Genomic DNA, 18,116 nt, shown 5'->3' on the forward strand with positions numbered 1-18,116 from the left:
CCCATTTCCTCTTCTGCCTCATTCCCTATTTAAATGGCCTCTTAAATGAAAACCTAATTGAGTGAAGAGAATGGTGTCACGATTGAGCTAAGGGGCATTTTCATTGCCTATCCAGAATAACACGGAGGGACCGTGGATCGGGAATGATTCTTTCCTCTGACGTAGGCAGCTGTCAATCTGTTTAACGACTACTCACTTCTATCACGCTCCATCTTATTCTGGAACAGGCTAAAAAGGAACACAGATCTGTCTGTTGTATTTCAATATCACAATATGTGACATTTGAAACAGTCCCATTGTTGTTCTTGTTTGGTGACGCTAATCCTATCAAATGAATACATATGACTGAATTTCCACTATGACGCTCACAGCTGGATGAATTCTATGCTTATATATGGTGAGGATGTTGTGATTTCACACAGTAGCTTACACACACATGTAAAAATAGACACGAGAAACACTAAGAACAAACACTCCCAGCCACGTAAATGATGTAATCCTAACATAGTTGTTCCCCGTCCACTACAACTCAGGTGTTAATTGAAATGCAATAGCCGGCTGTCTGAGAGGCCCTTCATGGTAAGTGAAAGTGGGATAACCTGAGTTGCCGTCATGTTCCAGAGAGAGGGCTGTGTCTGAGTCCTTCATCATAATGATCCATCATTTAAGTGGAGGTCAATGAGACTTCATCGCTCTTCAGACACAACATGAAAACTCTCATTCACTCATTGAATCAGATACCCTCCCAGGTCTGTCTGTGCCACCTCTGTTGGTATGCCCTTTCACTCTCCACCCCAAATATTCAGCAACCCTCCCCGTACCCCTCCCTCCCCCATGCTCACCTGTATTTCATACTGCTGTGGCGCCCTATGGCTTCCTTCATGTGGGCATGGCCCTGGGGAACCGGGCGGGACCCCAACTGCTCTCTGGGCTTGGCTGAACCATGAGTGTTGTAGTTGCCATTACCCCCTTGGTTGCTCCCTCCACCACCTCCCCCAGGGGGTGGCGCGGTGCGAAGGCCACATAGTCGGTCCTCACTGCGGCTCTTCAGGTTGTGCTCAGTGCAGGCGAAAGAAACCTGCATAGTGACCACTGCCTAGTCTCTGGTTCACTAAATTGGCCCCTGGAGAGGCTCTTTGGGATGCTGCTTAGGGTCTGACCGCAAACTACTAATGTCTGCAAAATTGCTGCTACAAAGTCAAGCTGCTTGTACAGTGAGGATGTCCCTGTCCAGACAAATGCCCAAACAGGGAAGTTTTGTATTTTTGAGCCAGATCCACAGGCGCTGGCAAGAATCCAGGCCCTAACCTGGCACGCAGAGTCAGCGTCTGGTCTGTCTCCGTCTCTCCTCTCCTGTCTGGTGTTGCTCAGACTCAAGAGGTTTCTAGTGAGAACATTCCTCCCATCATCAGCGGGGAGCTGGTATACAGTGTGGTCCTCGGCTCGTAGTCGGAGGCTGATCAAGCAGTTCCACGGGCTGGGGTAGGCTACCTCTCCAACCGCGCTCTCCACCGCACAGGAGCGCAACAGATTCCTCACTTAAAACAAACCGGTTGATTTGCCTAGTCTTGCAGAGACATCCGGAAAGATCCTGGAGGCGAGGAAGATGCTTGCTATATGTTTTTGCTACAAATTAAAAAGGTAGGGTGGTAAAGCATTCATCAACTTGCTTGTCTCCTCTTCAGCTACAAACTGAGGTTAGTCTATCGTTGTCGAGCCCAGCTAGAGACCCGGGGTGCGGCGCAACAACGACATGAGCTACAGGCATTTTTCTCACACCTCGGGTCGCATTGCATGTTTCGACGCAAATGCAACGAATAAAAACCGGGGATGTGCTACATCTCACAGGCTCACAGAATTCAACACGCGCTAAAACACCATGGTCTTCGCATGCACACATCCAATGTCTTTCCTGTATCTAGTGCCCAGCCTCACGCAACGACATCGAACTGGTGCAGAAAAGGCAACATCAGCACCGCCAAATGGCGTGCTAATTTCATCCACTTTGAATATTGTCAATTTCATAACTGCTATATAATCTCTGTCGGATATTCGTCAGGCTATTCATTTTCCTCATCAAAACAGGATCCCCATGGCATTAGGTTACCATTTCACAGCATAATTGGTGGGCATCATTGAGACTATCTAATCAAATGCATAAAGCGACGCTACTATGTTATTGTGTCCAGCTGTCTCATTTGAGCTGTTGATGATGGTGATGGCTAATTCTCTTCAGGATTATAATTCCAATCCCTGGTTCTCATTGCAGAGGCTCCCAAAGTGTTAATCACGACACGTAAAATCGATTATTGGGAGAGGCGTCTCTCTCTCTCTCTCTCTCTCTCTCTCTCTCTCTCTCTCTGTGTGTGTGTATAGTTTACGCATTAAACAGAATGGGTGCTTTCTAACACATGCATATAACATACATTATTCTGCATTAATCTATAGCACAATTCAGGGGGGGGGGGGGGGGTCGCATGAAAAACATCTAAAATCCCTTTCACTGGTGCATACGCATACACATCGATAAACCTGAACTGCATGGCAGCCTTAAATTCGATACTCAAGAAACACGCACATGCAGGTCTGTTAAGCCACCCGTTTATTATATAAACCCTACTCACACTCAAGCATATTGACTGAGGATCCCCCCTCCCCCCATTCGTCATGGTATCTCTGTCTGTCACCCTATCTCCTGCTTGTCCCTTCTCCATACTGAAACACAGGCATGCAGTCGAAGGATTTCTTAATTACTTTCACAGTTTATGAGGAAGTGGTACTGTATATTATGCAGCCTAATACTTTTGGCAGATATGAGTGAATGTGGGGATGAGGATATACAGTGCAATAAGTGAATGGTGGTGACAGCTCTCATTCTGCCTAATTGGCTTTTGAAGGAATCATGACATAAGTCACCGGGTATATGGGCGAGATGGCTGGCTGGCGTGCTCTGGGAGATCAAAACAAATCAGTGATTCTAAAAGCAATATCACATTTCAGGTAAGACTCAAATGCAGACGGTGTTGAAGTAACCATGTTTATTACAGCAACAGGGGCAGGCAAACTACAGGTCAAGACAGGCAGAGGTCGATAATCCAGAGTAGTGGGGCAAGGGTACAGGATGGCAGGCAGGCTCAGGATCAGGTCAGGCAGGTGGGCTCAGAGTCAGGACAGGCAAGAGTCAAAACCAGAAGGGTGAGAAAAAGAGAGACTGAGGAAAAGCAGGAGCTGAGACAAAACGCTGGTTGACCTTACAAACAAGACAAATTGGCAACAGAAAAACAGAGAACACAGGTATAAATACACAGGGGATAATGGGGAAGATGAGCGACACCTGGAGGGGGGTGGAGACAAGCATAAGGACAGGTATAACAGATCAGGGCGTGACAAGAAAACCTAAAGCATTGATCTCTCTTGCATTTACCTGTGAGATTTACTCACATTTAGTTCATGAAATAAAATGTGCCATCACAATATCCCATAAGAAACAACATTTAATATACAGTTGTGTGAAATACATGCTTCTTCTTCACTGCTCAATTGTGTTTGCAGAATCGTGTATAATAACATCATTGTAAAGCTGTTGTGCATGACAGTGGCCTTCTGGCATTGCTGGCAAATGAGCAAGTGTCCCCAAACTACAGGGATGAACTTGTTCTATTGATAACACCAGACGACTGTCTACGGGTGCCCACTGACCAGCGCCAACCAATCACACAGGGATAGCTCGGTTCAGCGAGCCAATCAATGAGCATTGCATATGTGCAGTGAGAGGAGATAATCTGCTCATTGCTCAGAGATGAGGTTGAAGTTCAAAGTAACCAGATGCATGAATGTAACCTGCTAATATACTAGAGAGCTATCTCAGCGCCAATAAACTGAATCGCACAGCCTTTCATAGCTGCACAATGACATTTTACATCATATTGTGGAATCTTTAAGCAGGAGAGGAGTTGGGATGATGATGTGTAACTATAGAATGAAACTGATTTCTTAAAAAAAAAAAAAATTTTAAATTTCACCTTTATTTAACCAGGTAGGCTAGTTGAGAACAAGTTCTCATTTACAACTGCGACCTGGCCAAGATAAAGCATAGCAGTGTGAACAGACAACAACACAGAGTTACACATGGAGTAAACAATAAACAAGTCAATAACACAGTAGAGAAAAAAAAAGAAAGAGTCTATATACATTGTGTGCAAAAGGCACGAGGAGGTAGGCGAATAATTACAAATAATAACAATAACAATAACAAAATAAAGAAGAAATATGCATTGGAGAGTTCGTAAAGGTAAAGGAATAAGTAAATGTCAGCTTTTTTCCAATATCTTTTTTTGGTGTGCTGCAGTGTTTGATGTAGCCTATTGGTTTTTCAGGACCAGTGATTATGTGAGGGTTTACACTGGGAGAGCATAACTGTACTCCTTTCAGCACCATGGCCAGATCCCTTTCATATTAGGGATGTAACAAATGTTTGTTTGTTTTATATTTTAAAAAACGTAAAATCTTTTTTTTAAATAAAAACATAAAATGAAGTGAATTCACATATGGTTCTGCGACCGCTAGGGGGAAATTCAGTTCATTCTATATCAGGACTGCCCTGGCTACCTACCGGTCGTCACTAGTTACCACAGCCATAAAGCCCGCATGGCCAAATTTCTACAATTTCTCTTCAAATTATTTTAAACCTAAACTTAACCACACTGCTAACCTCATGCCTAACCGTAAAATTAAATTAAGACCAACAAGATCATTTTCGTATTTATTCATTTTTACGATAGGCTTATAGCCAATTTTGACTTTGTGTTCGTGGTAACTAGTGAAAACCAGAGCGCACAGAAAAGTAGCCTAAATTGATACTGTTATTTCAAAACGTCTAAAACTACGAATAGAGAGAGACTGTCAACGAAAACAACAAAAAGCTGCTGTTTTTATGAGTGAGTTCTTGTCAGCACTGTCAACACTTTTTTTTGAATGAGTAGCAAAGTGTATTCAGTTGTGTAAAGTACTTAAGTAAAAATACTTGAAAATTCTACTTTAATTAATAGTTTTTGGTGGTATCTGTACTTTACTTGACTATTTATATTTTTTTACATGTATGTACTCGTTACATTTTGAATGCTTAGCAGGACATGAAAAGGGTCTAATTCACACACTTATCAAGAGAACATCCCTGGTCATCCCTACTGCCTCTGATCTGTCGGACTCACTAAACACATGCTTCGTTTTTAAATGATGTGTGAGAGTTGGAGTGGCCCCTGGCTATCCAATTTAAAAAACAAGAAAATGGTGCCATCTGGTTTGCTTAATATAAGGAATGTAAAATGGTTTAGAATTTTACTTCTAACACTTAAGTATATTTAAGAAATTACATTTACTTTTGATACTTAAGAATATTTAAAATATATACTTTTAGACTTTTACTAAAGTAGTTATTTACTGGGTGACTTTCACTATTATTTGAGTCATTTTCTCTTAAGGTATTTGTACTTTTACTCAAGTATGACAATTGGGTATTTTTTCCACCCCTAATCAGTGGTTCCCAAACTTTTCCGGTTACTGTAGGCCTACTACCAAAACTGAAATTTGTGTATCGATAGGCTTGCGTTGTTATTATTAGCGGCTGTGTCTTTTTTAAATCGATGAATATTTCACTTTCTCTGGTCATAGGAGTAACAACATGAATTTGTGCATGAGGCAGAAATAATGCGGTGTGACTCGAGGCTAGCCATCAACTTTGTGGCTGTGGTAACTAGTGGAAACCCGTACCAGACGGCGCTCACTTTACTGCTGTCATTTTTTTCTAAACGTGAATTAACAATGTCGTTTAAACGTTCAAACATTCACACCACTACTGCGGATACTGAAAATAGACACTACTTAATAGTGCTCATAACCCAGACCTTAACCACAAGCTTTGACCCATAACCCTATAATTTGTATACTGTAACGACCCTGGGTTTATAAGGCAATCGACGAGCATGCTCGTGCGGCTCAGTCAATAGCGCGCCGGACCTCGGGCTAGAACGTCGAGGGTTCGAGACTTGCTCCCTGCCTGTTTCATTACATCGGTGTCAGAAGTGATCGGACCTTGCATCCACGACAGTGCGTGTGCTTGTCCGGTGAGCGCGTTCCTGTGAAACGTAGAGTCGCAAGATAGCGCGAGGACGCGCTCTTTCAAAGTAAGACCTGCTCCCTGCCTGTTTCATTAAAATGGAGCGTTGGACTAGTAACCGGAAGGTTGCAAGTTCAAACCCCCGAGCTGACAAGGTACAAATCTGTCGTTCTGCCCCTGAACAGGCCCACTGTTCCTAGGCCGTCATTGAAAATAAGAATTTGTTCTTAATTAACTGACTTGCCTAGTTAAATAAAGGTGAATGCACCAATTTGTAAGTCGCTCTGGATAAGAGCGTCTGCTAAATGACTTAAATGTAAAATGTAAAAAAATAAATAAAATAAAAATACATTTGAATGGCTGTAAAATCACGACTAACCAGTAAGGCTCACTTGCCCGCAGTTTTCAATGGACCCTGTCAAGCTGAGGGTATAATAAGCTAGAAATTGGTAGTTGTTGGCTAAAAAGAGGATGACAGAAAATGTGACAGGCGGCTCTCATCCTACTAACAGTAACATGATTAGACTGTCATGCACAAACATACAATTTTACAGCCAGACATATTCTGCATACAACCATAATTTACACCATCTGTGTGTAAAATCCTGTTGTGCAGGACACGCCGGCATTCTGTTGGTCTCTAGTGGGGGAAATGTGTAACTGCAAGGTGACCATTACTCAAAAGCAGCTCATCTGTCACCATCTTTTAGGTCATACAAATAATCTCCTAGTGATGATAAACACCTGGGTTCTGGAATAGAAAAACAACACACACACCAACAATAGGCCATTCAAAGTGACAACTCCATGCCCAAAATGTCATTTTAAAACAGCCAGTGGATTATACACAGATGGCAGGAGTAATGAGGTCAGACTGTGCCCCTCTCTGTCTCTCTCCCAAAGCCTGATGTTTTGATTTGTCTCAACCTACACCCTATGCCCTCTTCTCTCTTATAAGAACATAATCCCATCCCATCTTTCTCAGAATTCATTTGATTATGTGTGTGTGAAATCAGAAAGCTTCCACTACACTAGGAAATCAGATTTAAAACACATTTCTAAAGAAATCTATTCTCATAGTTAACAGAGTGATTGAATCTGAGAAAGTGCACTCCTAAATCAGGACAGGACATACAAGGTGTTAAAAGGATATGACTATGTTTTGTACCATTAAACATTTGACTATGTATCACTCAATGCAGTGAGAGTTTCTTTCTTTCTTTCTTTCTTTCTTTCTTTCTTTCTTTCTTTCTTTCTTTCTTTCTTTCTTTCTTTCTTTCTTTCTTTCTCTCTCTCTCTCTCTCTCTCTCTCTCTCTCTCTCTCTCTCTCTCTCTCTCTCTCTCTCTCTCTCTCTCTCTCACTCACCTGTATATCATGGCACTGCGTTCAGCCTCACAGTCAGTCAGGGAGATTGCACATTCTCTGAGGTACAGTTCCAGACTGCGTTTCTCCACCAGCCTGTGGGCGGCCTCCAGGATCTGGGTGGCCATCTCTGACTCACTCCTCTGCTGGGCTCTCCTGGACCCTCTCTTGGCTGTTGTGCCCCCAGCGGATGACGAAGATTTGGGCTTCTTGCTGATGCCATACAGGTCCTCCACCGAAAACTTCCCACCCTTGCCACCGCCACCTCTGCCTCCAGCAAGCATGACTGATAAAAGTATTTTGACTGAGGTGAAATTGACTTAGCAAATCTGACTTTCTTACTTGTTGCCTTGCAAGTCCTCTTTCTTTTGCATTCATGTGACCAAAAAGTAGACTGGAGACTGAATCCTTGATGATACAGATGTGTTATTAATGCAAAGAATAACAACAAAAAGTTTGTACGTAAGCCAGTGTCACTGTTACAGATCTGATCCTTCACATGCAAGGTTTATACAAGTAGGATATGATTGAAGACAGAATCAATCAAAAAAGAAGTATTCACTGGTCCCGCTTATTGAAAACATCTGTGAAACGTCAACAAGTCTTGACTTCTCTTTTCTCATGTCTTTCGCTCCACGGGGAGTTGAGATGTAGCAGGGTGTTGCATTCCCTCCTCCAAGAGGCGTACGTAACGATCCAGAATCCAGCTAAATAAATCCTAAAGTGACAACAACATCCAAACACTGGGAAAACAGATCCAAGAGAGATGGACTGATGAGCATTGCTTATTTTGCTGAAGAAACAGCCATCTGAATCTTTATCTCCCTCTCAGATGAGGGTCAGAGGGGGATTTATGTTGAAGACCCACCAGTTTACAGTTGCCCAGATTAGCAGGAGACCCAGATGAAGCAAAATAAGAGAGGACCAGGAGACAGGGAGACCAAACCCCTCTACTTACACATCAATCAGCTGTAGTCCCATTTTGAGGTCAAATCTTTATCTCCAGCTCTGGAGATTACAGCCATGTCAATAGCAGCTCAGCCAAGGAGTCTAGAGATCTGTTCTCTGACCTTTTCCTGGGGCATTGACAACCTCAGACTCTTTCACTAAGTGTAAAAAAAACAGTCAATTGATTCCAAAATCATTTCAGATATTATCCACCTCGTGAATAGCAGATGTGTTATAACAACCGAGGTTCATGCTCTCCGGCTTCCATTGGCTTCTAGAGCGAAAGGGTGGCTTCCAGCCAGCAGCTGGCACAGGCGTCTGACCAGCGGTGAGTGTTATTGGCAGCTGCTGGGCTAGTGTTCTGGCTGAGCCCCAGCCCGCTCTGGTTTTTCACACGATCCCTTTAGGAGAGCTCTATGAGAGAACATCTCCTCTCCTCATTGGAGAAAAAGCCTCTTATGGGCTGCCACTCCATCTCTCACTGTTTAAGTAGGACAGTATAGGACAGGAACATCTGGGCGCATCTGCTATGTAATGAAGTGGGCTCCTCTGTCTGTCCATCTCCCAGAGACTATTTGGGAAGGAGTGAGAGTAAAGAGGAAGAGGATAAAAGTAAGAGACATATGTAAAGAAGTAGAAAGAGAAAAAGGCGTGCAACTCATGAACATTCAGAGCAACACACAGTAGGAGCGCTAGGTCTCGAAGAATGGGGCCTTAACCTAATTCGTTTCTGAGAAACCAGACTGTAAGTAATGACAGAAAGTGATGACTCATCTCAATAATCCTGTCAAGGCTACAACCCCCCGCCCACTGTCCTAGGAGACATTTGTGGACCCCTAGTCCGGAGCCCCCGTAGAACGCTCAAGTTTTACAGAACAAATTTCCACAGCAAAACAGCCTGACTTTTACTTGATATATTTTGCTATTCTAAACTAAAGAAAACATGTTTACTCCTAATGTGCATGCGGTTTGAAAAATCCATTCTCCACCTATATGGTGACACAGCAATTGACTGTCAAAGTTGAATCTTTAAGTAGTCATGGTCATAAGGAATCTGGAACTCTGATTGAATACAACGGGGGGTCTGACTGATGACAGCTTTTGGATGCATGAATGAATGAGCGGACATCGGTGCAGATAAACTCATGGATTCCCTGAAAGCTCATTGACTCTCCAAGAACCCATTCAGTTGTTGTAGTGGATTTATCAGTAGGTCTACTTTCATCAGTTTGTCTTGTGGAGGCGGCAGTAGGGACTATTTCTATGCTGTGTTACTCCTGTTCTATGCTGTGTTACTCCTGGTTTATGCTGTGTTACTCCTGGTCTATGCTGTGTTTCTCCTGGTTTATGCTGTGTTACTCCTGGTCTATGTTGTGTTTCTCCTGGTTTATGCTGTGTTACTCCTGGTCTATGCTGTGTTACTCCTGGTTTATGCTGTGTTACTCCTGGTCTATGCTGTGTTACTCCTGGTTTATGCTGTGTTACTCCTGGTCTATGCTGTGTTACTCCTGGTCTATGCTGTGTTACTCCTGGTTTATGCTGCAGTGTCTTCTAGGAGTAGCGATTATCTGAGATTAATCTTCTCTAAGCACTCCTTTGATTGACTAAAATCCCACTGACAGCTGGCTAAGGCCAATCTCTCTCTTTGAAAGAGATTGAAAATGACAGACCCCAAGATTCTCCAATAGCTAGGCACCTTATAGTTTGGGCAACCATGGTTACCAAGAGTGTGGGAGAGTCAGGGTGTACACATTACTAGGGTGGCCTTTATTCTCCTCCAGTACCTCCAGGAGTGCAGTTCAGTACATTTCAGGTGATGTTTCACATGAATTTGACCTAAAACATAATTTTATTCAGGGCCTGTCTTCCTGTCTTGACCTATGCCTCAAGGCATTTACACAGAGGAAGAGGTCAGTCGGTGTGAACAACTGACACATTTTCCTTTTGCAAACACAACTATACTTTTTCTGATAAAAGTAAAAGTAATGTATTCAAAAAAATTTTTTTTAAATGAATGGTCAGAATAAATGGTCAGAACACTATTGGTCACTTTATCTTCTGCAGTCAGATTTTCTATTATAGTATTCCCCATCTACACACTATCCCTACTGAAGCTCACTCAACAAAACGTAGGAGCTGATCGTGGACTACAGGAGACAGCGGGGAAAGCAGCCCCCATCCACATCGACGGGGTCACAGTAGAGAGGGTGAAAAGCTTCAAGTTCCTCCGTGTGCACATCACTGACGACCTGAAATGGTCCCTTCACACAGACACAACCTCAGGATGATGAAGAAATTCAGCTTGGCCCCTAAGACCCTCACAAACATCTACAGGTGCACCCTTGAGAGCATCCTGACGGTCTGCATCACCACCTGGTATGGCAATTGCACCGCCCACAACCGCAGGGCTCTACAGAGGGTGGTGTGGTCAGCCCAACGTATCATCGGGGGCACACTGCCTGCCCTCCAGGACATCAACAGAACTCTGTGTCACAGGAAGGCCAAGAAGATCATCAAGGACCTCAGCCACCCTAGCCAAGGCCTGTTCACCCCACTACCATCTAGGAGGAGACAGTAGAGGTGCATCACAGCTGGGACCGAGAGACTTAGCTTCTATCTCCAGGCCATCAGACTGTAAAACAGTTACCACTAGCCGACCTCCGCCCAGTACCCTGCCCTGAACCTTAGTCACTGTTACAAGCTGGCTACCACCCGGTACTCTACCCTGCACCTTACCGAGACTGCTTTTCCCTATCTACAGTCATTGAACACTGGTCCCTTTAAAAATGTTTACATACTGTTTTAACCCTCTTTTATATGCATATACTGTTTTCTATTATTGGCTCATCCTTTATAACTACTGCTGTACACACTTTTCTATTAATATACTGTCTATACTCACCATTATATATACATCTACTCATTCAATTTTTTCTTAATTTTTTACTATTTTCTACATTGTAGAATAATAGTGAAGACATCAAAACTATGAAATAACACATATGGAATGATGTTGTCGACAAAAAAAGTGTTAAACAAATCAAAATATATTTTAGATTTTAGATTCTTCAAATAGCCACCCTTTGCCTTATTTTTTCTCATCAGCCGTGTCTTTGTGAGACGGTGAATGGAGTAGGTGAACGGATGATCTCCGAATGTGTGGTTACCACCATGAAGCATGGATGAGGAAATGTGATGGTGTGGGGTTGCTTTGCTGGTGACACTGTCAGTAATTAATTTAGAATTCAAGGCACACTTAACCAGCATTCTGCAGTGATATGCCATCCCATCTGGTTGCGCTTAGTGGGACTATCATTTGTTTTTCAAAAGGACAATGACCCAACACATCTCCAGGCTGTGTAAGGGCTATTTGACCAAGAAGGAGAGTAATGGAGTCCTGCCATAAGATGACCTGGCCTCCACAATCAACCGACCTCAACCCAATTGAGATGGTTTGGGATGACCGCAGAGAGAAGGAAAGGCAGCCATCAAGTGCTCAGAATATGTGGGAACTCCTTCAAGACTGTTGGAAAATCATTCCAGGTGAAGCTGGTTGAGAGAATGCCAAGAGTGTGCAAAGCTGTCATCAAGGCAAAGGGTGGCTACTTTGAAGAATTTCAAATCTAAAATATATTTAGATTTGTTTAACACTTTTTTGTCTACAACATTATTCCATATGTGTTATTTCATAGTTTTGATGTCTTCACTATTATTCTGCAATGTATAAAAATAGTAAAAATAAAGAAAAGGTGTGTCCAAACTTTTGACTGGTACTGTATATACAGCAACATGCTTGTGTTTCTAGTGCCAACAGTGCAGTAATACCTAGCAATACAAAACAATACGCAGATAATTGGAAAAGTAAAAAGAAAGAAATATCAGAATGAGCAATGTCTGAGTCTGGAATATATATATGCGATAACATCTGCAAATCTGTGGACGTGGACAATAAAATTTGATTTGATTTGTTGCAAAGCTTTTCCCTGGTCCCACATGAATCCCACTACATGTTTTTAACCACCAACCCAATCAATAGCAAAAGTACTGGAGCAAAATTCAACCTCCCCCCTAAGGAATAACTTAAAGCAGATCCAATACCAAAGAGTGCTTCTGTTTGAAATATTCTTACTGAGAATATTGTTTTGACAATTCCATTCTTATCATGTTATTAAAGCCTAAAATAATACTTCTAGTAAGTCTGGCATTTGACCTTGTCATAGATAGTCCAATCATTATCTATCAGTGTCTATCACCTAGAACCCCCACCCCTGGAGTTTACGTAACGTTACTCATGCAATTCAGAAGGTGGCGATATTCAGCACAACAGAATATGTTAAACTAAACCTGTCCACCAGCAAAGAAGAGCATTATTGAGCTGTTCAAGATGGCTGCGTACATGTCAGCGGGCCGTTCAGAAAATGCTTTTAGTACACATGATTTTGTACCAGAATGGGCACAAGAAGAAGTTAGCACTGGGGTGAGGAAATTGAATATAGCACCGTTCATCTTACTTATGCTTAAGTGAGTTGCCCAAGCTGAACGCCAGGCCGTGTACGTAGCTAGCTAGCTTAGATAACAATGAGACCGCAGAAGCGCTCGTCTATGTCAAATTAGTTAGTTAGTCACCGCATTTTACAGATCTTGCATTGTCGGGAAGAAATTAGCGTTTGAATCCGGGAAGTTTGCGCTCACGACCTCAACAAGCCAGAAGGTTGAATATAATGGCATGTTAACGTACTTTGCCGGTTGTCGGTGTGGTAGGAATGTAAGACAATGCATCCACGGGAAAGTAGAATTGCATGTCAATTCAACGTCTGGTTTCCAGGCAATGCTAGATCATGAAGTTGCTAGCCAGTTAGCCATTGTTCTCTTCTACATAGCTAATGTCACTGAGATTATTTCCCCCTAAATAAAGCGATAGAGTAATGATTCTTCATGTCTATTTGCAGACAACCATAATGGCAGTGGAGTTTGATGGAGGGGTTGTGATTGGTGCTGACTCCCGAACAACAACAGGGTGAGTTACTTTATATCAAGCAGCTAAATGTTGGTCTCTTGCTGGCTTCCTGATCTAGGTAATAGCAATACTAGCTGACTGATTAACAAGTTGGCCTCTTTTCCACACAAAAAAAATCGTGATGTACCTTTACAGCCAGTACAGCCTAAAAGTCACAATCCTTCTCTTTTGCATCTGTTTGTAGCGCTTACATTGCCAATCGAGTTACTGACAAGTTGACTCCCATTCACGATCACATCTTCTGCTGCCGCTCTGGGTCTGCAGCTGACACACAGGCTGTTGCTGATGCAGTCACCTACCAGCTGGGCTTTCACAGGTAACATCGTAGGGCCTAGGTTGTATGACTTAAAAAATATATATATATTATTTTTTTTTTTATAATTGGTTACTTCAACATTGACGAATACCTCTACACTAAAATAACTCCTCAGCACACAGCAATAGTGTGTCTCTCGATACCACTCAAAAATATTGTCTCAAGCGTGTCTGATTCTACATTTATTCACCATTAAATATAACTTCTCTGGACCTGCTGCAGTATTGAGCTGGATGAGCCTCCACTTGTGCAAACGGCAGCCAACCTCTTCCAGCAGATGTGCTACAGATACAGAGAGGAGCTGATGGCTGGCATCATTGTGGCTGGCTGGGACAAAAGAAGGGGTGGACAGGTGAGTTCCCAGCATCTGTATTTGGATCATATACTCTAACCACTTTCCCCTACTGTCAAAGAATTGTTGTGACCCTTCCCTCTTCCCCAGGTGTACACAGTCCCAATGGGAGGGATGATAGTGAGGCAACCAGTGTCAGTAGGGGGTTCTGGTAGCTCCTACATCTATGGCTTCATGGATTCTAACTACAAGCCTGGAATGACCAAGGAAGAGTGCCTTCACTTCTGTACCCAGGGTGAGTAAGGCCAGTGTTTGACAGTCCTGTGTAGTTCAGTTGGTAGAGCATGCAGCGCCAGGGTTGTGGGTTCGATTCCCACGATGAACCAGTACAAAAAAAATAGTAAAGTATGCACTCACTACTGCAAGTCGCTCTGGATAAGAGGAGCTGCTAAAAGACTCACTACTGTAAGTCTCTGGATAAGAGGAGCTGCTAAAAGACTCACTACTGTAAGTCTCTGGATAAGAGGAGCTGCTAAAAGACTCACTACTGTAAGTCTCTGGATAAGAGGAGCTGCTAAAAATGATCAATAGTGGGGGGTAATTCTGGTCCTGGAGAGCCGCAGTGTGTGCAGGCTTTTGTTCAAGCCCTCAGTAACAACGCTGATTGAAATATGCCTACTAGTGGTGTTTTAAATCGAACACCCTGATTACACGACGAGTTGATTCATTTGAGTCAGTTGTGCTTGAACAAATGCCTGCACACACAGCAGCCCCTGTAACCCACCTCTGCTCTTCAGTGTCATTCGGTTGTTTCAAATCCCTTCAGCTACTGCTTTTCTAATCTCTTTTCACTCATGAATCATGACCACTTCATAGTTGAATATGTGACGTGTTGGGACACAGGCTGTGTTGTTAACATCCCTCTCCGTACAGCCCTGGCGCTTGCCATGGAGCGGGATGGTTCTAGTGGAGGAGTGGCCCGTCTGGCAGCCATCACAGAGGAGGGCCTGGAGAGACGGGTTGTTTTGGGACACCAGCTGCCCAAATTCTCCAACACCTAGACAAGGAGCAGAGGGAAGTTGCTGTGCAGACGACGACCCCCCCCCCCCCCCTGGTTGTAATAAAAAAAAATACTGAAACGTGAATACATTTGTTCTCGTGTCTGTTCCCTATTTGATATTATTTCCTGGAAATGAAGTGGAACTTCACACGATATGCTATGAAGGATAACAGGAAAAACGTTTCTTATATGGGATAAAACTCGGACTGTACAGATTAACACAGTACAGTTGGGCAGAGAACTCTCTTGGTGATAGTGGATCAGTAGACTGAGAATTGACCTTGGAGCATGTTTGAGAAAGAATGAGTCAGTAAATGAGTAAGGACTGTAATATACTGGAGGCAAGTGTGTGTGTGTACATGTTAGAGTAAAAAAAGAGAGACTTGAGAGAAAGCGCCCCAGCACACTACAAGGGCATTCATCTGGAATGGAACTAGTTTATTCAGTCCAAATATGGGATGTTTTGCCATTTAACCTAAAATTTGTCAGAAGAACATTGCAGATTAGACAAACATAAAAGGAAAGGTAGCTATGTCTGAAAGGTTACATTGTATTCACATTAGGCATACACTTGCACACACAAAAATAGCACATTTCCATGTGTGATCATTGAAGACATCTTTCATAGTCCATAGCTAGGTTTTCATCCAATTGGTGACTGATTTTCATGCAAATATTAAAAAACATGTAAAGAAAATATGCTAATTTGCCCGTCAGTGGTGTTTCCTCCAAACGTACTTTTGCGGCTAAGTCAGTGCGTGACGTAGCCTACGTATTGCAAAACATGTATTTTTCTGCCTCAATATTCATGTACTGAATAAAATCGCATTTTCAACTCCACGGATAGTTTTGCCACAAATTGATGCATTAAATAGCAAATGTGCTTACTCTTGTCTTGGCTCTTGCGCTCTAACCAATAGCTCGCAGATAGTGAGGTAGGCTAGTCTACATAATTATATTATTATGCATAATGGCGAGAATAATTTTATTTGTCAAGCATCGATCATGTCACCAGAATAAGATTATCTTTATTTATTGGAAAGGAGCATCAAGATCACCTTTCACTTTCACCACCACGTGAATCATCATTTATAGTGGGAGAAACACACCATATCATAGCGTGACTCCCAAGTTTACTTCGAAATGATGGTTATTATATCAATATTTGAGAATAAAGGCATTTCCACCACCATTTATAGCATAAATGTTACCGGCACAAAAAGATCCCACCATGTCGAACAAACTAATTATCGGCATTTTATTAAATTGTACCGAAACTACCTGTTTCCATCACGGCTATTTTTATATATACGGTATGACTTTACAAGCATAAAAACTGTGGATGGAAACGTGGTTATTGATTTAAAAAATACATATATTGATCAGATATAATTACAACATAGGAGTAAGGTAATTAAATGAAACAAATTAAATGAATGAAGCAAACTACGTTTAGCAGGCACTAGTTTGCATCAAGTCTGCCTTGAGCTTTTGGCCATAGGTTCTCGTTGACAAATGTCTTCTTTGTTCATGCGCCTGGGGAAAAATCTTTTGGCATTTTGAATCCAAGCCTGACAACGTTTGACCTCTGTCATTGCCAACAAAGGGTATATAACAAAGTATTGAGATAAACTTTCATTATTTACCAAATACTTATTTTCCACCATAATTTGCAAATAAATTCATTAAAAATCCTACAATGTGATTTTCTGGATTTTTTTTCTTCTAATTTTGTCTGTCATAGTTGAAGTGTACCTATGATGAAAATTACAGACCTCTCTCATATTTTTAAGTGGGAGAACTTGCACAATTGGTGGCTGACTAAATACTTTTTTTGCCCCACTGTAAGTCTGGACGGATGTCATGTCATTGCATACCTTATCCATGGCCTGGAGGAGGATGGCATGTTTCTGGGCATGGCAATCATACACCTTCTACCTGTATTGTAATCTTGTATTTTATTTTACAGTATTGTATTGTACTTATTTTTGTAGTGGTCTTGTGTGGCTCATTAAGAGCATGGCCCAAGCAACACCAGAGTTGTGGGTTCGATTCCCACTGGGGTCACATAGGAAAATGTATGAACTCTCTGTTGGCACTTTGGATAAAAGCGCCTGCTACTTAAATGGCATATACAGGGGTATTGGGACAGTGACACATTTGTTGTTGTTGTTCTGGCTCTTTACTCCAGCACTTTGGGTTTGAAATGATACAATGACTAAGAGTGCAGACTGTCAGCTTTAATTTGAGGGAATTTTCATCCATATCAGATGAACCGTTTAAAAATTACAGCACTTTTTGTAAATAAGAATAGAATATGTTTCTAAACACTTCTACATTAATGTGGATGCTACCATGATTACGGACAGTCTTGAATGAATCGTGAATAATGATGAGTGAGAAAGTTACAGACGCACAAATATCATACCCCAAGACAAGCTAACCTCTCACCATTACAATAACAGGGGAGGTTAGCATTTGGGGGGGGGGTATGATATTTGTGCGGTCTGTAACTTTCATTTTTGAAGAGGGCACTTTGATTCCTCTCCTTTGCCAAGTGAGTTGCTTAAGTTGCAAGAACTCAGGATGTATCATTTCAAAAGATAAGCCATTATTTCAGATAATAAGAAGCTTACATTGTGTTGTTGCTCGACAATGTTCAAGTGTTTTCCGGAGGTCCAAGGTTGTTCCGCTTCAGAGTTCCGAGATTGAGACTGAGCCCAGACCTCCTCCCCCACAGTCTAGCTCCCTGTCACAGAGCAGAGAAGATTTCTGCCACAGGATTCTATGTCAGCCAAGATGACTCACCACCAACAACCTCACTCTATTATAAACACATACAGTATGCAATCAATGTTTGTAAATGCTCCAGTCAAATGCACTCTTACTGATAGAGGTCTGTATCTGTTGTTTCATTAATGAAGAAGTGTCTCCTGAGCCCGCCACATCCGACAGCCCTTTTCAGATGCCGAGGTACTAAAACAAACCTGAAGGCCTAGTGAGTA

At 42.3% G+C, this 18,116-nt stretch overlaps 2 protein-coding genes across 4 annotated transcripts in view; one reads left to right on the top strand and one right to left on the bottom strand.

The window, feature by feature from the left end:
• LOC115135585 (voltage-gated potassium channel subunit beta-2-like) overlaps positions 1-8,850 on the bottom strand; it is a 39,629-nt gene extending 30,779 nt beyond the window's left edge. The window contains exon 1 of the mRNA XM_029670429.2: positions 7,482-8,850. Within this exon, the coding sequence (XP_029526289.1) occupies positions 7,482-7,762 (281 nt within the window). The 5' untranslated portion in view covers positions 7,763-8,850. The remainder of the gene's footprint in view (positions 1-7,481) is intronic.
• Positions 1,603-15,951, top strand: LOC115135586 (proteasome subunit beta type-6-like). 3 transcript variants are annotated; one of them, XM_029670432.2, is made up of 6 exons: positions 1,603-1,641; positions 13,376-13,443; positions 13,628-13,759; positions 13,982-14,111; positions 14,202-14,346; positions 14,985-15,951. In XM_029670432.2, exons 1-6 carry the CDS (start codon positions 1,618-1,620, stop codon positions 15,110-15,112), a joined length of 627 nt encoding a protein of 208 aa, XP_029526292.1. In that variant the 5' UTR covers positions 1,603-1,617; the 3' UTR covers positions 15,113-15,951. The 3 variants fall into 3 exon arrangements, with proteins under 3 accessions (XP_029526292.1, XP_029526290.1, XP_029526291.1); XM_029670430.2 differs by lacking the exon at positions 1,603-1,641 and adding an exon at positions 12,770-12,903; XM_029670431.2 differs by lacking the exon at positions 1,603-1,641 and adding an exon at positions 12,991-13,191.
• Positions 15,952-18,116: the final 2,165 nt, after the last annotated feature.

This window comes from Oncorhynchus nerka, linkage group LG10, assembly GCF_034236695.1.
Source record: "Oncorhynchus nerka isolate Pitt River linkage group LG10, Oner_Uvic_2.0, whole genome shotgun sequence".
Classification (NCBI taxonomy): domain Eukaryota; kingdom Metazoa; phylum Chordata; class Actinopteri; order Salmoniformes; family Salmonidae; genus Oncorhynchus; species Oncorhynchus nerka.